The sequence below is a fragment of the Phocoena phocoena genome, chromosome 17 (assembly GCF_963924675.1).
Source record: "Phocoena phocoena chromosome 17, mPhoPho1.1, whole genome shotgun sequence".
Taxonomy (NCBI): domain Eukaryota; kingdom Metazoa; phylum Chordata; class Mammalia; order Artiodactyla; family Phocoenidae; genus Phocoena; species Phocoena phocoena.
Window position 1 is genome coordinate 45,576,930 of NC_089235.1, and position 19,421 is coordinate 45,596,350.

Here is a 19,421-nt window from a genome sequence, read left to right on the forward strand (position 1 = left end):
GCTTTCATGGTGACTCAAAGATTGTTTTCATCTCAGCAAACTGTCAGAATAGGACAACGGCCAGGCAAAATACAAAATCATCACTGTAATGCCTACTAGGCGCACTGATTTAAGCCATGGGCTAGGAGGTGGGGTTTGGGTATATCCGGTTCCAAATGAAGCCAAGGTGAAAAGCATTCCAGGTACAGAAGCATCATAATGCTTCAACATGCAGGGAGGGAGGGCTGCCATTGTCACAGCCAAGGTTTTATTTGGATTTATTTATTTGCTCCCAAAGGTGAGAGAGCTTAGAGTTGAGATCATTCTAGCATGGTGATGAGATAACCAGATATGCAACTTAGAAAGCTAACTCTGGCAGCAATATGTAGAGAATGCAACAGAGTTAAAACTAGGCCATTCTCTAAAGTGCACTGAAATGGCCAGGAATATCTGGTCTAATGCATGTATCCTGGGCCCCATTCCTGATCTTCTACATCTGTTCTCTAGATGTAGAAGCCCTGTATCTTCATTATTCACAAGTACTTTGGATGATAAGGTATTACATTGAGATAAGTCACAATCATCAAATTAAAGGACTTCTAAAAAGGCTTAAAAAAACGAATCCTAAACTTTGTACACTTAATACGTCTAGTCTTCAGTGTAATTTTTCTGTTATCTATACCCTATCCAACGAATACAGTAGTTGTTACTGTTTTATACCACATAAATGAGAGTTTAAGCTAGTTATCTGCCAGCCTAGAAACCTTAACATAGTCATATACTGGCATCATCTCAAAAAGACGTTTAGGTCATTTAACAAATAAAATATATGCCTCGATTCAAGAACTCACATGGAAATCTAAATTCATAAACTGCATTACAGACATTGTCTTATGCCTCTTTTTCATAAAATTAAGAAACCTCTGAAGTACTTTCTCATGAAAGAGGTTCTTACACCAATCCCAGCTTATCACCTATTTACCCAAGCCAATTAATTACAAAGAGAAATAAAATAGCGTAACATCACTGTGCACTGTTTAAGGAATTTTTATTAAAGCAAGAATTTTATAATCCAAATTACGTTTCCTTGCTCAGTTATCAATTCTGTTATTTAAAACAGAAGTGACATTCTGAGATATGCCACAGTAAAGAATTACAAAATTAAAGAAAGGAATGCTTTAAATTTTTGTACTTTGCTGAAAATTCTTTTTCCCAGGGTCTATAAAACATTAATTTGTTTTTATATTTTACTATTTTTTTGGTTTTTTTTTTTGTTGTTTTTAAATCAATAAGTAATCTAGGACTAGCATTATGTTGCTAGACCTGGCATTTGCTCGGTACATAAGGTTCAAAGTTTCCTTTCCTTTTTTTATTTATTTTATATTTTGCAATGTTTTTTTTCCATAATATTTAAGTTTTTCGATGTTTAGGTATTTTTCTTCGGTGAAGCACGAGTTTCTTTTCATGGTCCCTGATCATCTGTAAATGTGGGGGGGAAAAAGGTTATAATCATCAAATTTATGAGACAGAATTTAATGATTCCAACCACTAAAAAGAAAGGATCTTTACCTAAGTGACAGAGGTGCTAACTATAGCTATAATGGCAGTCATATTAAAATATATAAATGTATCCAATTAACATGTTACACACCTTAAATTTACACACTGTTGTATGTCAAATATTTTAACAAAACAAGAAAAATAACAGGACCAATAGTGACACTTATGTAAAGCCCTTGGCCAAATTCAGCCTGTTTACAGGCTGCTTCTGTAAAGCTCCACTGGACCACAGCCATACCCACTGGTTTACATGTTGTCTGTGGCTGTTCTCACACTAACGGTGGAGCAGAGTAGCTTCAACACGTACCACGGCCCCCAAAGTCCCAACTATTTCCTATTTTACAGAAAAGCTTTGCCCATCCCTGGCTTTGGCTACACAGCTACATCAGCCCATTTCCTGGGGCTAACGAAAGGCAACAGCAGAGGCCAAAAGGCAACTGTCATCACTGCCACCCAAGAAAATGTATTAAGCTATGAAAAGACCTCCAAGAATAGCTATACAGGGCCAATCCCTATTACAGCCATTTAATACAAATTACTATACAAAATGCTTGAAAGGGCTCTGATCTTAAAAATTCAAGTTAATACCAGGGTAACAGGTAAAGTTCCCTTTAATTCCTCTGTATCTCTATTTCTCTTTGAAAAATTTGCAATGCATTTGAATTAATGGTAAAATGAGTTTTTGCTATGTTTCAAAATATGCTCAAGCTGTTAAAATAAGAAACAAACATAGGGGGCAGGCTCACTTTAAACAGTTGGAACCCCAGTGGCACTGTTAACTGCTTTCTGGGCAGCCTCTTTTGCTTGGTGGGCTTGTAGTACAGCTACAGCTTCATCAACCTGAAAAAAAGAGAAACTGGTTCTGAAAAATAATAATTAGACAATAATTTCAAATGGACAACAAACAAATGTCCAACAAAGGCAAATTCCTTTCCTCAGGTGAAAAGTGGAAACAACCTTTATCGAAAAACATTCCAACTATATCCGTATCTTTTGGGTTCCATGCCACCACTGTTCTAGAATTATGAACCTCTTGCACTTCTTAACTCTCCCCACCAAAAAGCCCCCAAAGTTGAGAAATATCAGCAAACATCCCTTTCTCCAGTAAAGACGCAGCACAGTTAAGACAGCATGAACGCTGGAGTTACAGTGACTGGATCTGAAACCAAGCTCTGCCATTCACTAGCTGCTTTGTGAGCACTGGGCAAATTACTTAACCTCTCTATGCTTCAGTTTCCCCGTGTATAAAATGGTGATAACAGCACCATAGGTTATTATTAGGATTTTCAATTAATATTTATAAAACTCTTAGAACTGTGCATGACTTGTATAAAGCACTTATAAATGTCCTAGAAAAATTAAGTTCCTACAAAACATCCTGGAATATGTACTATAAGAAGCTACTAGATAAATGATAAAATTTAAATTACTTTAGAACGGAGAGACTCTGGAGACTCAAGCATATGAAGAAGTTCTGAATTATCAATCTCCAACAACATGCCAGTGATTTTACCAGCAAGAGTAGGGTGCATGGCTTGAATTAGAGGAAAGAGCCGTTCACCTAGGAACAAAAACATTCAAACACTCCAATCAAAAAAACAAAACATTTTTAAGGCATCTACCATATTAAAACTGGGGTTTAAGAATCTTTTGTACACAGCAAATAAATGCTAACCCATAATCCACCACTTCAGTATCTTTCATGAGAAGATTGCTATAAAACGGATTAAGATCTATAAAACGGATTAAGATCTACCACAAGGCAATTACTTCTTGGCAGCTGTCAGTTTGCCAAAAAAAAAAGATGAACTGAAGCTATGTTTACTATTAAAATGTTAAATCTGTACTCAGGCAAAATCAAAGTGGTTTACTCATTTGGTTCAAATTCCTTCTTCCAAAAATGTGGCAGGGTACATGGCAAGCAATGCCCTATTATGCTGTCCACCAAAGGCAACATTTTAATAGCTTTTCCAGGCAGACAAACTGTGCCATCATAACCATTCATGCCAATGCACATCCTGCCACCCTAGCTGTCATTTTTAGGTACAGAGGAGGTCTAAATGTCTTCCTATTTTCTAGTGTCTCTATAACTGACTAGGTGGGACAAAGGTACTTACCCAACATTTGCTTCTGTTCTTGAGGAGGGGCAGATGCCAACATGGAAGCAGTCAAAGGTTCCTGACCTTGTACATGAACAGCAGGCTAGAAAGAAAACGGGAAAATTCCTAAGTTTAAAAAGTACAGAAGTAATGGCAAGTACAAATACAGCCATCATTGGAAATTAACTGGATAAAGACTGTAATCTAAACATAAATAGAAGCTGAGTGATTCGGAAATAGAGTCTAAGGTAGCTATACTAACAAACACCTAAGTGCTCAAGTATTGTAAGCACAGGGGATGTTGAATTTTCTTTTTTATCTGGAGTATTCTTTGGAATCATACTTCTATGATCAACAACGATTTTGGTCCTAGGGTCAAAAAGAAAAAGGTAAGCCAAATCTCACAAACTAAACTTATTTCACCCTTTCTTACAACTATGCCAGACAAAACTCTCACGTAAGTAATTCAGGATGAGGGACTGCTGAATGCTTATCTAGTTCCTAGAATATAGCACATAGAAGACATTTTTACGTACTATCAATTAGTGGCACCTCAACAAGATATTCTACATAGCTTAAGCTCTCATATATCATACAGTTGTCTTCAATGTCTTTGACTGAGATCAAGGACGGTCCTCTTTATAAAGAAATCACTAAATCCACACCTGCTGCATGGTAACTTGTGGCTGTGCGTTAAGATGTTGTTGAGGATTGCGAACTCCCGCAGCGTATTTATACTGTGGAACGGTGCGAACAGCAGGAGTAGCTGCAGCTGCAGCAGCTGCAGGACGTGGACCCATTGTCTGTGTTGATGTGTTAGCTAAAAAAAATAAAAAGATTTTCGTATTTATCTTGCTATTTAAAATTGGAGACCAACTTTTACAGGAAGGGTTAAGACTCACCAACACGCTGTGTCGACATGACTCGCGGAACCTGTGAAGAAGCTGGTCTCATAGTACTAAATGGTGGTCTAGGAGCGGCTGGGCGGATAGCACCGGGCATATTTTGGAATGCTATGTTTAAAGATACGAACACACATTAACTGGGAGAAACTCACCAAGTGTTCATGCCGCTTTTTCAGAGCTGAGGTTTGCACAAAAGGCTATAGATGACCAAACATAAACAAACCATTTTTAAAAGCTTAGGCTCCTATATGCCATTTCTCCAGACTTAATCATATCAGAGCATCAGTAAATAAAAAGTTTTCATTCATACAAGGACAAGTACTTATTAAAATATCTAAATATGATACATGAACCTGATTCTAAGTGTTCCTGCAATACAGCACTATTCCACAGGATAAGGCTGAAAATGCCTGGACCCTGGTCCTCATACATGGAACAAGATCTTTTAAAACTACTGCCTAACCAAATATGAAATTGAGTTGGATGCATTCCCAAACTTGTCATAAAGGAAAATCAAAACGGCATAGATATTGCTGTCTTAAGGAATGGTGAAACATTTTACAATGTTTTTTAAAAAACAAAATGCTAGGATCCCCAAAATGAACACCCATAAAAATAAACTATAAAAAGCAAGAGCTAATATACCATTGGGATATAACAGCTAATTCACCTCATTTATGTTTTTAGTTCAAATACTTTGCAAACTTAAAAAAAAAAAAAAGCTTACGATGAGGTCTGGCACCCTGAGCAGTCCAGCGAGGACTTGGTCTTAGTTGAGCAATTTGGCTAGGAGGATAGTATGCAGCACGGTTCTGAGTCTGTAGAAAGCAAGCAAATGTATCAGCTAAAGAAAAAAGCAAATAATGCAACTAGGTATGCACTCAAAACATTTAGCAGGTCCTCACCCTCTAAGCATTTTTCAAATCCAATCATAATTAACATCTCTTCATCTTAGGGCTTTATTTATTTTTTAGTGGGGGCACAAAACATTAAAGATGACTGAAGAGGAAAACCTTCACGAGCTTTTTATTCTCTTCTAAAACCTACCTGTGGGATAGCTGCCATGAAGTAACCTGAAGGAGGTGCTGGCTGGTAGGGGTTGATTACAGGGTTGGGCACAGCTCTTACACTTGCCATTCTCTGCATATACTGGTTAGTGAGGTGAGCCTGGCGCTCTTCTTTGCGCTGAGCTAAAGCTACATACAATGGCTTGGTGGCCACAATTCTACCATTCATTTCTGTAACTGCTTTAGTGGCTTCTTCTGGGGAGGAGAAACACACAAATCCAAATCCTTTGCTGCGACCACCCTCCATCATAACCTATTAAAAGAAAGTGGAAGAAAACACATGATTAATGCAATGGTAGATGAGGCACAAAAAGCAGAGTATCAACTATAGCCACCGACTCACATTTAACTAAACCCTGTCAATGCTTTCATCATTTTTTCCCACAATTTTTCCCTTGATATCCAAATATTAAGGGTAAACTACATGCATGCATTATCCCAGCCAAGCAAAAGAAGTAAAGGGGTGGAGGTCCAATAGCAACTTTGTTAAAGTTTTAGATTTTCAATATTAAGGTTTAATTTCTAAATACAATCAAGGCCTACTAAATTTTAGCACCACTAAAAACATGCACAATTAAAATCTGACTATTTAGCAATTCGAGCTGACAAGATGCTTTCATTACTCGTTAGAGGGGAGGAAAAAACAGTTGAATATCATAGTATCCACATTTCAAAATTAAACTTTCACATTCAAGACCATAAGGGCCATAAATATTGGGGTATAAACAATATTCAGGAAGCTCACAATGACTCAAAATCTTTTAAACAAGCAACGAGGAGATGCGAAGAACTTCTCAGTAGCCTTGCAATATACATAAGCGTGCTATACAGCTACATTAAGCAGCATGCTGGTGGCACAGAACAAACAAAACAGCGATCAAACAGAGACCAATGATCTTACATAAATGCAGAATCAAAACAACAAAACAACTGGGCTCAAGGATACAGAGAACAGAATGGTAGTTGCCAGAGAGGTACGGGGGTGAAGGTAGCTAAAAAGTACCAACTCCCACGTATAAAGCAAGTCATGGGGTCGTATTGTACAGCATGGGGACTACAGATAATACTGTATTATACATCTGAAAGTTGCTGAGAGTAGATCTTTACAGTTACCATTACAAGAAAAAAAATGTTTTGTAATGAATGTTAACTAGACTTATTGTGATCACTTTGCAGTATATACAACTATCAAACAATTATGTTATATACTTGAGTATGCTTATGTCAATTATATCTCAAAAAAGAGTCCAGAAACATACCCATGCAATTATGGGAACTTCTTATGTTAAAGCTTACATTTTAAAACAGTGGGGAAAAGACGGACTTTGGACTATCTAGTACGTGGTACAAAGGGATAATTTTGAATTAACTTACAGCTCTTACTCACATCACATTGAAAAACATCAAACTGCCAGATAAGATTCTGTATCTGAACATAAGATGCAAAAATACAGGGCAACTAAGGGCAACTAAGATGACACAAGACCCCCAAAGTCCTAAGTGGAAGACTTAGAGAAAATACTTGCAACATAAAACAAAGCGCTGACGTGAAATTTCCCCTAAATCAGTAAAGATAACCAACGCAGTATAAAAATATGCAAAGAATAGGCTAAACAAGTAAACACATAAAAAGTACATCTCATTTAAAAAGATGCATACCACTTTCTACTAAATTGACAAGACTAGTAGTAATTTAATTTGTTCAGCCTTTTGGGGACAATTCAGTTGTATGAATTTTAAATACACACACACCCACTAACCGGAAACTTCAATTCTTGAACTCCAGAAATACTGGTGTGTGTGCAAAAATATATGTATAAAGATGTTTATTAGAGTGGTGGGTCTAACAGTGTTGGCATGCAAAGCACACCAAATGACCAATAATACAGGCACAGTAGAATACGTTATGGTACATCTGTACAATGAATATTCAGCCCTTAGCAAAAAATGAGCAAATGCCTGCAATAAATATGAACCTAGATCTGTTAAGTAAAAAGACAAGTTGCAGAATAGGTATACTATGATCCTGTTTTATAAAAACTGTTTATATGGGGCTTCCCTGGTGGCGCAGTGGTTGAGAGTCCGCCTGCCGATGCAGGGGATACAGGTTCGTGCCCCAGCTCGGGAAGATCCCACATGCCGCGGAGCGGCTGGGCCCGTGAGCCGTGGCCACTGAGCCTGCGCGTCCGGAGCCTGTGCTCCACAACGGTAGAGGCCTCAACAGTGAGAGGCCCACGTACTGCAAAAAAAAAAAAAAAAAAAAAAAAAAAAAAACTGTTTATATGTATACAAAAAGTATACAAGCATGGAAAATTATCTGGAAAGGCCAACCAAACTCCTTTTGAAGACTGAAAATGAAAAATGGAGGGGTCACCTTTTTACACTTCTGTCTTGACCAATTTGTTTTTCAGCAAGCATTATCAAATTAACATAATGACCTCCTCTCCCAGAATTCCTGCGAAACCTTTTCACCTCCTTGCCAACAGCGATATGATCCACAAAGGACTTTTTGAAAAGGACTTAAAAAAGACCCTCCTTTGTAAAACACGCATGCTTCTTCATACATTCAAAACAAACTGACGCACAATATTCAATTTAAGTGATTTTCAGGGAACATACTGAGGATAAACAAACTCAGGAATAGATTCTCTCATACTCCAGGTTCTTTTACAAAAGCACAGGCTGAATGAAACAGAACACAACTACCTCACTTGCATTTTTATGTGTATTCCTCTACTATGCTCCTTAACATTCTCTCGTAGAAGTTCCCTTGGTCAATGGGGTTGCAGAATAGAAAGATCAGCCAGGAGGTCACTCCAGAGCACCCAGTTTTAACTTTTCCTCTACTCTTTTGAGAATCTGTTTAAAGTTTTACATACTCTTCCCACCCCCTCAAGGTACATACATACAGAACTTTAAATACAGAAGGATTCTTGGGCCATGGACACCAGAAAAAACACCTAAAGCAGAGGTTCTTATATCAAAATTCCAGAATTTAAACTAGAATCTTACTGTTGTATTTCTTAATTTCTGATTTCAAGTAAAAGCAAACATGATCTCTACCTTTACTGTTAGGGGGCTTTAAGTTTGACTCCCCAGAGTGAATTCTGTAAGCAAGTATAGATTAGCTCAAATAGTAACAATTACAGTTCCCTAATAAATTGCTTTCTTTAACCAGTAAAATAACTAGTTTAACAGAGTACAGAACAGTGCATATCATGTGATGATAAACCACTATGGTCATCAAATGCAACCTTTCCAGCCACTTCAAATCTGAATATGTTGTTTTTTTTTTTTTTTCCCCGGTACGCGGGCCTCTCACTGTTGTGGCCTCTCCCGTTGCGGAGCACAGGCTCCGGACGTGCAGGTTCAGCGGCCATGGCTCACGGGCCCAGCCGCTCCGCGGCACGTGGGATCTTCCCGGACCGGGGCACGAACCCGCGTCCCCTGCATCGGCAGGTGGACTCTCAACCACTGCGCCACCAGGGAAGCCCTGAATGTAAGTTTTTGAAGTAATGAAGCAAAGATATGATTTTCTGAAAACTGAAAGGCTGATTTTTTAGAGAAAAGCAAAAACTATTTGACCATTCATTTATAAAGAAAAACACTCCATATGAAATATAAAATTTATATACATATATCCATGGGCATGGATTTTCCCCAAATCTTAAAAAAAAAGTGCATTGGGCTTCCCTGGTAGTGCAGTGGTTGAGAGTCCACCTGCCGATGCAGGGCACGCGGGTTCGTGCCCTGGTCCGGGAAGATCCCACGTGCCGCGGAGCGGCTGGGCCCGTGAGCCATGGCCGCTGGGCCTGCACGTCCGGAGCCTGTGCTCCGCAACGGGAGAGGCCACAACAGTGAGAGGCCCGCGCACCGCAAAAAAAAAAAAAGAAAAAAAAGAAAAGTGCATCATATGCTTTACCTTTGCACTAGTGATTGTACCGAATGGAGAAAACTCTTTCCGGAGACGTTCATCATCAATACCATCATCGAGATTTTTCACATAAAGGTTAACACCCTAAAATAAAGAAAAAAAAATTTAGAAAAAGGAAAAAGAAAACCATAGTGGTACTTAAGCATACTTCCTATTATCTTATCCCATATTTCCTCTCCTTTTCCCCTCTCAAACCCTCCAGTTACCTGTCAGTAACTGAAATGAACATAAAATAGGTTTCCTCATCCCTGTCTTATTTTTGCTCGTTCAGTTAAATAATGAACCTGGTATCTGGTGATCCTATCTTGCTTCATCTGTTCAAATTTGCGCTTAAGTTCCGTCTGTCTTTCCACTTTTTTCTGGGCTCGACCAACGTAAATTTGTTTTCCATTGAGCTCCTTTCCGTTCATCTCATCCACAGCCTTACAAAGACCACAAAATTTTAATTACTAACTTGCAATATATAAATTCATTTTTTAACAATAAAGAAAATTTGTTAGATTATAAAAGCTAAAGATGTACCCACCATAAAAACTAAACTTTGAGGTTTTAAGACAACAGAGGTTTTCAATTTATACCCTCAAAATATATAAAATGCAAGTAATTCAAAACAATATATGTGGAGATGAACATGTAGACTAGCCGTTGGTACGCACGTGTATTTCAATGCAAGAGCAACTCAACTTTATACCCCCACGTCTTACTATAAAATACAGAAAAACCCACACTGCCTTTGGTTAGTATATTTTAAGTCTTACTTTCTGTGCATCTTCATGCCTTTCAAAGCTTACAAATCCAAAACCTTTGGATTTTCCACTCTCATCAGTCATTACTTTCACACTTAAGGCAGGTCCTAAAAAAAATTTTTTTAATGATTCAAAGATATTCCATACAACATTTAGTTTATACATTTCAAGTTTCAATACACAAAGCCATGAAAAAAATATAAAAATGGAGATTAAAAAAAACTCCAAGCCTCCAGAAATTTATTCCTCCTATAACCACCCTCTTCTCTCCCACCATGGGCACTAAATATTCTCTTAAAGACCCTTTATTTCTACTAAGAAGCTAAGTTAATACTCTATTCCCTGAAACACTCCTCCTTCCATTTAAGGAGATATGTTTTAGACAAATGTAAATGATGATGAAGTTTTATTCTTAGCATCAGTACAAAACAGATGCATTATTTTAAAACAATTTGTTTTTCTTTAAGAATTTTTAAGCCTTGGCCCACTTGATTTTCAACAAGGAGTAGAAGAGGAAACACGGGGTTTGACCTTTGACATAGCAGAAGCACCTGGAGGAGGTGGCATGTTTCTGAAGATACATATTCCCCCACCACTCCCTCAAATAAAACAGACTTAACAGAAGTGCTAAGTATTATCTCAGGTAGGTAGGGAAAAAAGATTACACATCACATCTGATTACAGAGAATCTGCAAGATGTATGGGCACTTATCAACTGTTTAGAGGGTTCAATGTGGCATGCCAGCTTGGCAATAGTAAAGTATTAGATGTCCTCACATTCTTTATGATTTGAGATGCTTTTAAAAAGGGACACCTATTTAAGTTTAACAAAAAGGAAAGCAAAGGTAAGGGGCAAGTAAATCACCTGCAAGGGTACAATTTAAAGTTCATTTTCTGATCAGCTACACAACTATCTAAAGTGAGACCGGTTACACACTTCATGGGAAAATCTGGATCTTTGTCTTTAGAAGTCATTATTTTAAATTGCTCAAACATGATGCTGAGACTGGCCAAATATCCCAAAGCTGGCCAGCTTTCCCGTCCCATAATTAAAGACTACACTCCAACCTAAGTTGGCTGTGTCTCATGCAATGCCTCTGATGAGATGGGATCTGTTAGTGCATAAATCCAGCACATTTCTTAACATAGCAAAAGCTTTTAAGATCTGTTCCAATTACACAGTCACACCTTACGGTGTTAATACAATGCTATTAACCTTTAAACTGGATAGAATTCTATTTATATGCTAAGTATAATGGACTATCAGTAGCTTAATCCAAGTAACTACAATATTTTAAAACATGTGAAGTCCCATTTACTTTTTTAGTACAAAGTATTAGCCAAAACTAACATTGAACAATTACTCAGAACTGAGTATAAAAATTTAATTCAGACACATTACCAAACTTGCCAAAGAGATCCTTAAGGCGCTCGTCATCCATGTCTTCTCCAAAATTCTTGATGTAAACATTGGTGAACTCTTTTGCCCTAGCTCCGAGTTCTGCTTCTCGTTCCTTACGAGACTTAAATCGTCCAACAAATCTAATAAAATAGATAAGAACTATAAAATTAGGTTCTATTTTATGAAGTTCAGGTTAGTTAAGCCTGATGGTTGACTCTGTAATAGTTACTGATAATTTCAGAATCTCTAATAAAAAGCAAACTATAAAACAGAAATAGGGCCTTAAGTGAAATGTGAGAACAAACCTCTTAACTATAATCACGAAAAAGAACATTTTTCTTAATACACACTCCTCTCCCTTCCTTCTAGCTAACCTAGGGTTAAGAAGATTACGTCCAGCAATACAGACTAGTGGAGTATGCCTGCACCACGCCAGTGAAAAAACAGAAAAGCTTTTATCGTTGCTGTTTCAACATGGCTCTTGCACTTCGTCTGCAATCTCCTAAAATATAAATTTAAGCTACCGAATTCTGTACTCTAACATACAACAGCCTGGAACAAATTTCTTTGCAGCACTGTCAACAAAACGTGTTTTAAAAATTGAGGATTTCCCTAAAAGTAGTACATGTGTCATTAAACAATATAATATACATCAAAAAACCATCACCCAGGGGCTTCCCTGGTGGTGCAGTGGTTGAGAGTCTGCCTGCCAATGCAGGGGACACAGGTTCGAGCCCTGGTCTGAGAGGATCCCACATCCCGCGGAGCAACTAGGTCCGTGAGCCACAACTACTGAGCCTGCGCTTCTGGAGGTTGTGCTCCGCAACAAGAGAGGCCGTGATACTAAGAGGCCCCCGCCTGCCACACCTAGAGAAAGCCTTCCCACAGAAACAAAGACCCAACACAGCAAAAATAAATAAATTAATTAATAAACTCCTACCCCCAACATCTTCTTAAAAAGAAAAAAACAAAAAAAACCATCGCCCATAATCCCACCCAAATCATGACTGACTTTTCGTAGGCCTTTTTGTTCTCTGCGCTTAAGAACGTTAGTCCAGCACAATTCCTTTCCATAGGAGACACCTACATTTTATTCCTTTAGCCGCACCCCACACCTCCCCCCACCCATACGGTGCTGCTTCTCCATGCAATTAGTTTTGTAAGTTCTCAGTGGGAACATGATATTCCATTGTGGACAACAAAACTTTCTTTTGTAAATAATGCCGCAACGTTATGAAACTTTGTTATTTGTTCTTAGGATAGAGTTGCAGAAATCATGGCAGCTCGAAAGGTATATAAATGATCTTAAGTTTATACCTACAAACTGCTTTCCAAAAAGGATTATATCATTTTATACTCAAAAAACAGCAATAAATCAAGTTCTTTGTTTAATCTAGACCTCCACCAGTGGTAGCCATTCTTTTTTTTCCCCTAAAGCACTGCTGACAGGCAAAAGATAGCTTCATCTCTGAATACTAATGATGCTGAACATTTTTCTCATTTAAAGATGTATTATTTTTAAGAATTAGCCCTTGTAAACATTGTTCCCATTGAGGAGTTGCTGGTTTTCTTAGACTTGTATGGGGTTCTTTACATACTAGTCTTTCCTTAATCATGTAATTGATGGAACTCAAACAGTAACGCCGTGTGCATGACTCCTCCATGTACAGACTGACCATCCCACTTGATGCAGATTTATGAGAACCGCACCTTAAGAGTGACGCAGTTGACCTGTAAGAACCAAACCCAATTTGCGTGCCATCACTGCAGTTTACATGAGCTCACAGCTCACTTACAATGTGACCTCACAGCTGAATTTGCCTAATTAAGCAAAATCCACTGGCATTGAAGATAAAATTGAGATTTGTAATGTCTTTAGGCTCACAAAATCTGTATTTTTACAACTTGTAGCAGAAAGTCTTATAGAGGTTTTATCAGTGTCATTATTTTAAAAGTTTGCAACTTTTAAGAACAAGTTTATTTCAGAAAAGATTAATCATGAAGACTTCTGGTTTAATTACAATTTATCTTTACATGGGGAAGGGAGCCAAAAGGTGTTGAAACAACAATTATGACAATCTTTAAACTCCATCAATAAACTGTGGGAGTAAAGCCAAGCAGAGAGTCACCCTGGGCTCTGAATTTAGACCACTGGGTTTGTATCGCAGTTTATGTCATACCAGCATGTAAATACAGGCAAGTTATTTTAGCTTCAGCTTTGAATGTAAAAGGGGCTAATTACTACCTTGGGAATTATGCTTAAGTTTCTGCCTGGATTTCTAGTTTTTCAACTAATATGCACTTATTTTTGAAAAAGCTTTATATTCCAGCATACCTATCTTCTGCTGTTTCTTTTCTGTTTGAATGCTGACCAGCTGTATTAATTCACTGTTACTTGTATGTTACACTGAATGTGGAGAAAAGACAATTATAAAATCTACCAAGATGTGGTTTATTAATTTTCACTTTAGCTGTATCTCTTCTAAGAGCACAAATATATTACTTGTAAAATGCATGAATTGAACTATTAAAAGCATTTGAAGAATGATTAACTAAATATTTATACTTACACTTTGCGATCATTTAGAAGCATCCCATTCATTTTTTCAATAGCTCTTTCAGCTGCTTCTTGTGTCTCAAAATGCACAAATCCATAACCCTTGGAACCATTTTCATCACAAACCACCTAGGGAAAAATATGTAATAATTTTTCATTACTTGCTATTGATTTAGCATTTTTCCAGTACTCAGAGATAACCTGTCAGCTACCTAACCTGGGCATTTGGGAAATAAAGATATCCATTAACAGAGAGCATGGTTGCTATCTTAAGGAATAAACTACAAGTAACTAAAACACTGTAAGTATGTTTACCTGTCATATTTTTGCTTACCTTACATGAAAGGATGTTACCAAAAGCAGAAAATGTATCATACAGTGCTTTATTATCAATGGATTTGTCCAAATTTTTAATGAATATGTTGCCCACTCCACTTTTGCGAAGTGATGGATCACGCTGAGACCACATAATGCGTACTGGCTTGCCCTTTATAACATCAAAATTCATGGTGTCCAAAGCACGCTCCGCTGCAGGAAGGACATTTTCAAAATAAATATTATTTCAAAACTTTTATAGCCCACTTAAAATTATATAAACTATTGTGGAGGGAACAGTAGAGCACGTGGTCCCTCTTACCCCTTTAAACTTCAAGATGGCTGGATGACTGGTACCTCATACCAGTCTAGATTTAAACTGTACAACGCAAAAAGAGAAGACAAATATGAAAAAACCCCAGATTTCCCACGTTAATTTGTTAATGGATGACGTATCGTTAAGAACTAACTTATTTCTGCAACAACCTCTTCCTTTAATTGCCATGAAATTTAAAAGCACCTTTTTGTTCCTAGTCAACTGTAAAACCGAGATTCCCCTTCACAATCTGCTTAAAAGCAATATAAAGGACAGTAAGCAATTGTAGATTATCCACAAGCAGAACAGTTTATGGATTTTAAAGCATTTTAACTTCTCTATTACTTGTCAAAATTGTTTCTTGCTTATCACTGTCAGTACTGTACAAAAATTAGTCCATTTTCTAAAAAAATTCCTGACTTACTGGGGGGATTTCAGTGATTCATGGCACAATTCCTATGGCCATGTTTTAAAAAAAAAAAAAAAAGAAAGGCTTTATCCATTCAGAAAGACTTGAATCAGGCTTTCAAAACTAAAGTGAAGTTGGACGTACTTAGCTATGTAACACAAAACTTTTGAAATACCAGGTCTATGATAGTCACAATTCACTTTTAATGCTTTATTTACATATAAAACCAATTTTATCTTAGATCATTCATTTACTTAATAACTGATGATTAACCAATTATTTCTGAATAGTGCTAGAAAATTTCAAAATCTACCCTATGATTACATCTATGAAGGATCAAATTATGTGCACCCGTACCATTAAAGAAACACTTATACAGAAGTTTATCCTTTTTTTTTTTTTTTTTTGGTGGTACGTGGGCCTCTCACTGTTGTGGCCTCTCCCGTTGCGGACCACAGGCTCCGGACGCGCAGGCTCAGTGGCCATGGCTCACGGGCCCACCCTCTCTGCAGCATGTGGGATCTTCCCGGACCGGGGCACGAACCCGTGTCCCCTGTATTGGCAGGTGGACTCTCAACCACTGCGCCACCAGGGAAGCCCTATACAGAAGTTTAGACTCTAAATGGAAAAATACATCCTTAAGTAGAAAAGACTAGTCCCTAAAGAGTGGGAACATACAGTCCATTTGAAGTCCTGAAACACCAATTTTCACAAATTCCATGCTAGTGTTAACTGTAAAATTAGTGAGAGGACAAATTTTCCAGCCACTTCTTTCTATAAATGAAAGTTTTAGTTTCTAGAAGATAGTGACAAACAACTGTCAGCTCATTTATCAATTGACCACGCCTACTCAGCTCCCCTCGTTTTTTAGCTGACTTTGCTTGAGCTTCTTTTGAATGAGTCACCTCTTCCTGTTAAATTGGAAACTGGTCACTTTCAGAAGCTATTCTACAAATACATCAATGTAGCAATAAATAAGGGGGAGAAATAAACGGAAACCACTGAAAATAATATTTGGAAAGACAATAATTTGTATATATAGAAATTAAATTAATGGAAGATGGAAAAATGTTACCTTCTTTTGAGTAGTTACAATACTGGTCTACTGCAATAGATGGGTAATACACAGTGAGTGTTCTGTAACCACGGTAACCTGAAGTTCAAATTTTCCAACCCCAAGACATTTTAAAAATTGTTTTTTTCGGATTTAAAATTGTTAAATTTAGAAAGAATAACAGCCACTTTCAGAAGTTTACATTTCACGCTCTCTAGAATTTGTCCAAGTTTTCTCTAACAACTCTTCAGTTTGGGATTACCTGGCCCAAAATTATCTTCCCTGATCTTTCATTCAGCGATAAATCTTGCCCAGAGTTGGGAAGAACCGTTATGGAGTGACATTTGGAGCTACTGCCTACAGAGCAAAAGGGCAGAAAACCTGCAGTGCAGTTTTACAACTTCGGGCTTGCTGTCACTCAATAGCCTGCCTACCCAAAAATCTCAGCAGTAACTTTACCTAGTGAAAAGCTGATCACTAAATAACTCCAGATCTGTTAATGAAATAAAGTTTCAATTCCACCTTTAAGGCCTTTCCTACAAAAATAAAAATAAATTCTTTATATTTTGTAACACTTGACATATATTCAAGTAGCCAGGGGAAAAAAGGGCAAAAGTGGACCATAAAATCAAGTGAGAATGACTTCTGCAAGTCAATTCATCCAGATATAAAGAAAAATCCTGGCAAGTTATCAGGTCACATATCTGTTTGCCAAATTCTGGATTTTTTGCAAACTGTTTAACTTTACTTTAAAAATACAAGGTTAGCTGCATCTTTTTCCCCATAAATTTCAAGCTGACTCTAGTGCTCAATCATTCCCCATGATGTATGGATATTCTGGACTACTTTAAAAAAAAGGAAACCACCATTAGAATGCCACATAACAGTCCAGTCCAGACGACACTCACAAGTAACATTTTCCAGTCAAAATTGGTGACGGCATTTTTAAGTAAAATCCCTCAAAACCGTAGAAACTATTTCAGAGGGAAAAAAATATTCCAAATAAATTACCAGTACTACGAAATTAACTCGATTAAAAAAATCACAACTACCTAAATAGCCTGAGAAAATGATGGCCTCCAAAAGGGTTCTCTTCCACATCCCCTCCCTCCTAACCGGCTGTTAAGAGTGAGAAATGTCTGAACTAGAGGAAAAACCCCAATGCACGTCTCATTGGTAGTTTATACTTCCAGAGCCATCAGTCACTGACAAGTTATTAAGAACGGAATCAGAAGCCTGATACCACCACCAGACCACCATATTAACTTTATTCTAAGTCCCCGAGGCTCCCCCAGGCGATTGGGCCAGTAGCCGGAACAGGCCTCGGGCCTGTGAGGTTACAGGGTTCAACACGTGGTATTTTTCGAGCAACGAAATGCACTTCCTGGGGCGTCCTGGGGCGCCGGCAAGAGCCTCGGGTGGTGGGAGCGCCTCCACCTATTACCGGAAAAGGGGGCTCGGCGCTCAACACCCCAAAATCCCGCAGCTACTGGCGGGAGCGTCGTTTTAGAACCCATTCTCACCCACCCTCCCGGCGCGTCATCACCCTAAAGTTTGAGAGCGGCTGAGGCCGAGAAAATGGTCGCAAAGGAGGAAGTGGCCCGGCGTACGAGGGGCGTGCGGCTGCCGGCAGCGCGGGTCCCTGCGGGCACGGGGAACCGGGGTACTGGCGCCCAAGCCTCGCCCCGCTGGCCCCGGGGAGGGCTGGTGACATGCCCTCCTGCCCCCTCCCCCCGGGCCGCCGGCCTAACCAGCCCGCCGCCGCCGCCTGATTCTCATGGCCGCCCGCCCGCCGTCGGGCCCGGCTCTCACCGTCTGCCGGCTGCTGGAAGTTCACATACGCGTAGCCCAAGGAGCGGCGGGTGATCATGTCCCTGCAGACCCGGATGGAGAGGATGGGCCCGGCCGGGCTGAACTTCTCATAGAGCATAGCCTCGGTCACGTCGGGGTGTAGGTCCCCCACGTAGAGCGAGGCCATGGGGTAGCTGGGGGCGCTGGGGTTCATCTCGGCACGGCTGCCCGCAGGGCCACAGGCCGCGACCTTTCCGTGAGAGGAGAAGAGCGAGTGCTGGGGTCGCGGGCCGGAGCCGGGGGGAGGGGAGCGGGGGCAAGCGCAGAGGGACAAAAATCAACCGGAATCGAAAACTACTCAACAGCCGCAGAACGGAGTCGATCCGCTGCCGCTGGCTGCTGACTGCTGGCTGCTGGCTGCTGGCTGCTGGCTGCTGGCTGCCGGCTGCCGGCTGGGGAGCGAGGGTGGCGGTGTCGGGTCCGGGCAGCGGGAAGGCCTCGGTCTCTTGGTTCCTCCTTGGAGCTGCTGCGGGGCCGCGGGCGGGCGGGTCGGTCTCGGTTGCTTCACCGGGTTATTTTATAAAACAGGAAGAAAAAAAAATAAAAGTCTCCGGCGGGGGAGACGCGGATTTTTTGTAAATTTTTTTTTGGTTTTTTAAAAGATTTTTTAAGATTTTTTTGGATTTTTTTAATAATAAATGTGTGTTCCGAGGCCGGAGCACACACTCCGCACTCTCAGCACTAACCGCCGGGGAGAAGGGGAAGCACCGCCTCCTGCACCCTCTACTTATACCCCGCGCCGCACTCACCCTGCCCCCGCGCGTCTGACGCCAGGGCCCTACGCGAGCGTCAGCGCCGGAGGAGGAGGAGAAAAGGAGGCGAGGGGGAGGAGGGAAAAGAAAACAGGAGGAGGAAAGAGCAAAGAGGAAGGGAGAGGTGGCGGCGGCGGCCGCTGCGGGGGTGGGGGTGGGGCTGGGGCGGGGCTTATGCGCACGCGCCGCGGCCGGGGGGCGGGGCCCACGCGGTGTAGGGCCCGTGGGGGAAGGGAGGGCCGGCTCGCAGGCTGGTCTCCGAGGAGTCGGGTGGGAGGGCCCCTCCTCCCACACATCCCGCCCCACCTCCACCCGGGAGAAGCGTTAAACCGTCACCTAGGCGGTGGGCGGCGCGCGGGGCTTTCGGGTTTCTCCTCTCTAACCACCCCCCACGTGCACGGCCACCCGGGCCTCCGCGCGGCAGCCAGGCCTGCTCCATTCGCACCCGCCCCTGAGGGACGCTGGGCACGAGTGG

At 40.2% G+C, this 19,421-nt stretch overlaps 1 protein-coding gene across 1 annotated transcript; it reads right to left on the minus strand.

Moving 5' to 3' along the window:
• Positions 1-1,010: 1,010 nt before the first annotated feature.
• PABPC1 (poly(A) binding protein cytoplasmic 1) lies at positions 1,011-18,884 on the minus strand. The gene is made up of 16 exons (XM_065895626.1): positions 18,563-18,884; positions 18,156-18,530; positions 14,584-14,777; positions 14,263-14,378; positions 11,693-11,832; positions 10,303-10,397; positions 9,829-9,966; positions 9,533-9,628; positions 5,591-5,863; positions 5,271-5,361; positions 4,541-4,651; positions 4,304-4,458; positions 3,657-3,741; positions 2,970-3,100; positions 2,286-2,379; positions 1,011-1,458 (listed from the first exon to the last, which is right to left on the minus strand). The coding sequence occupies exons 2-15, from the start codon at positions 18,346-18,348 to the stop codon at positions 2,287-2,289; spliced, it is 1,911 nt and encodes a 636-aa protein (XP_065751698.1). The 5' UTR covers positions 18,349-18,530; positions 18,563-18,884; the 3' UTR covers positions 1,011-1,458; position 2,286.
• Between the last annotated feature and the right edge of the window lie 537 nt (positions 18,885-19,421).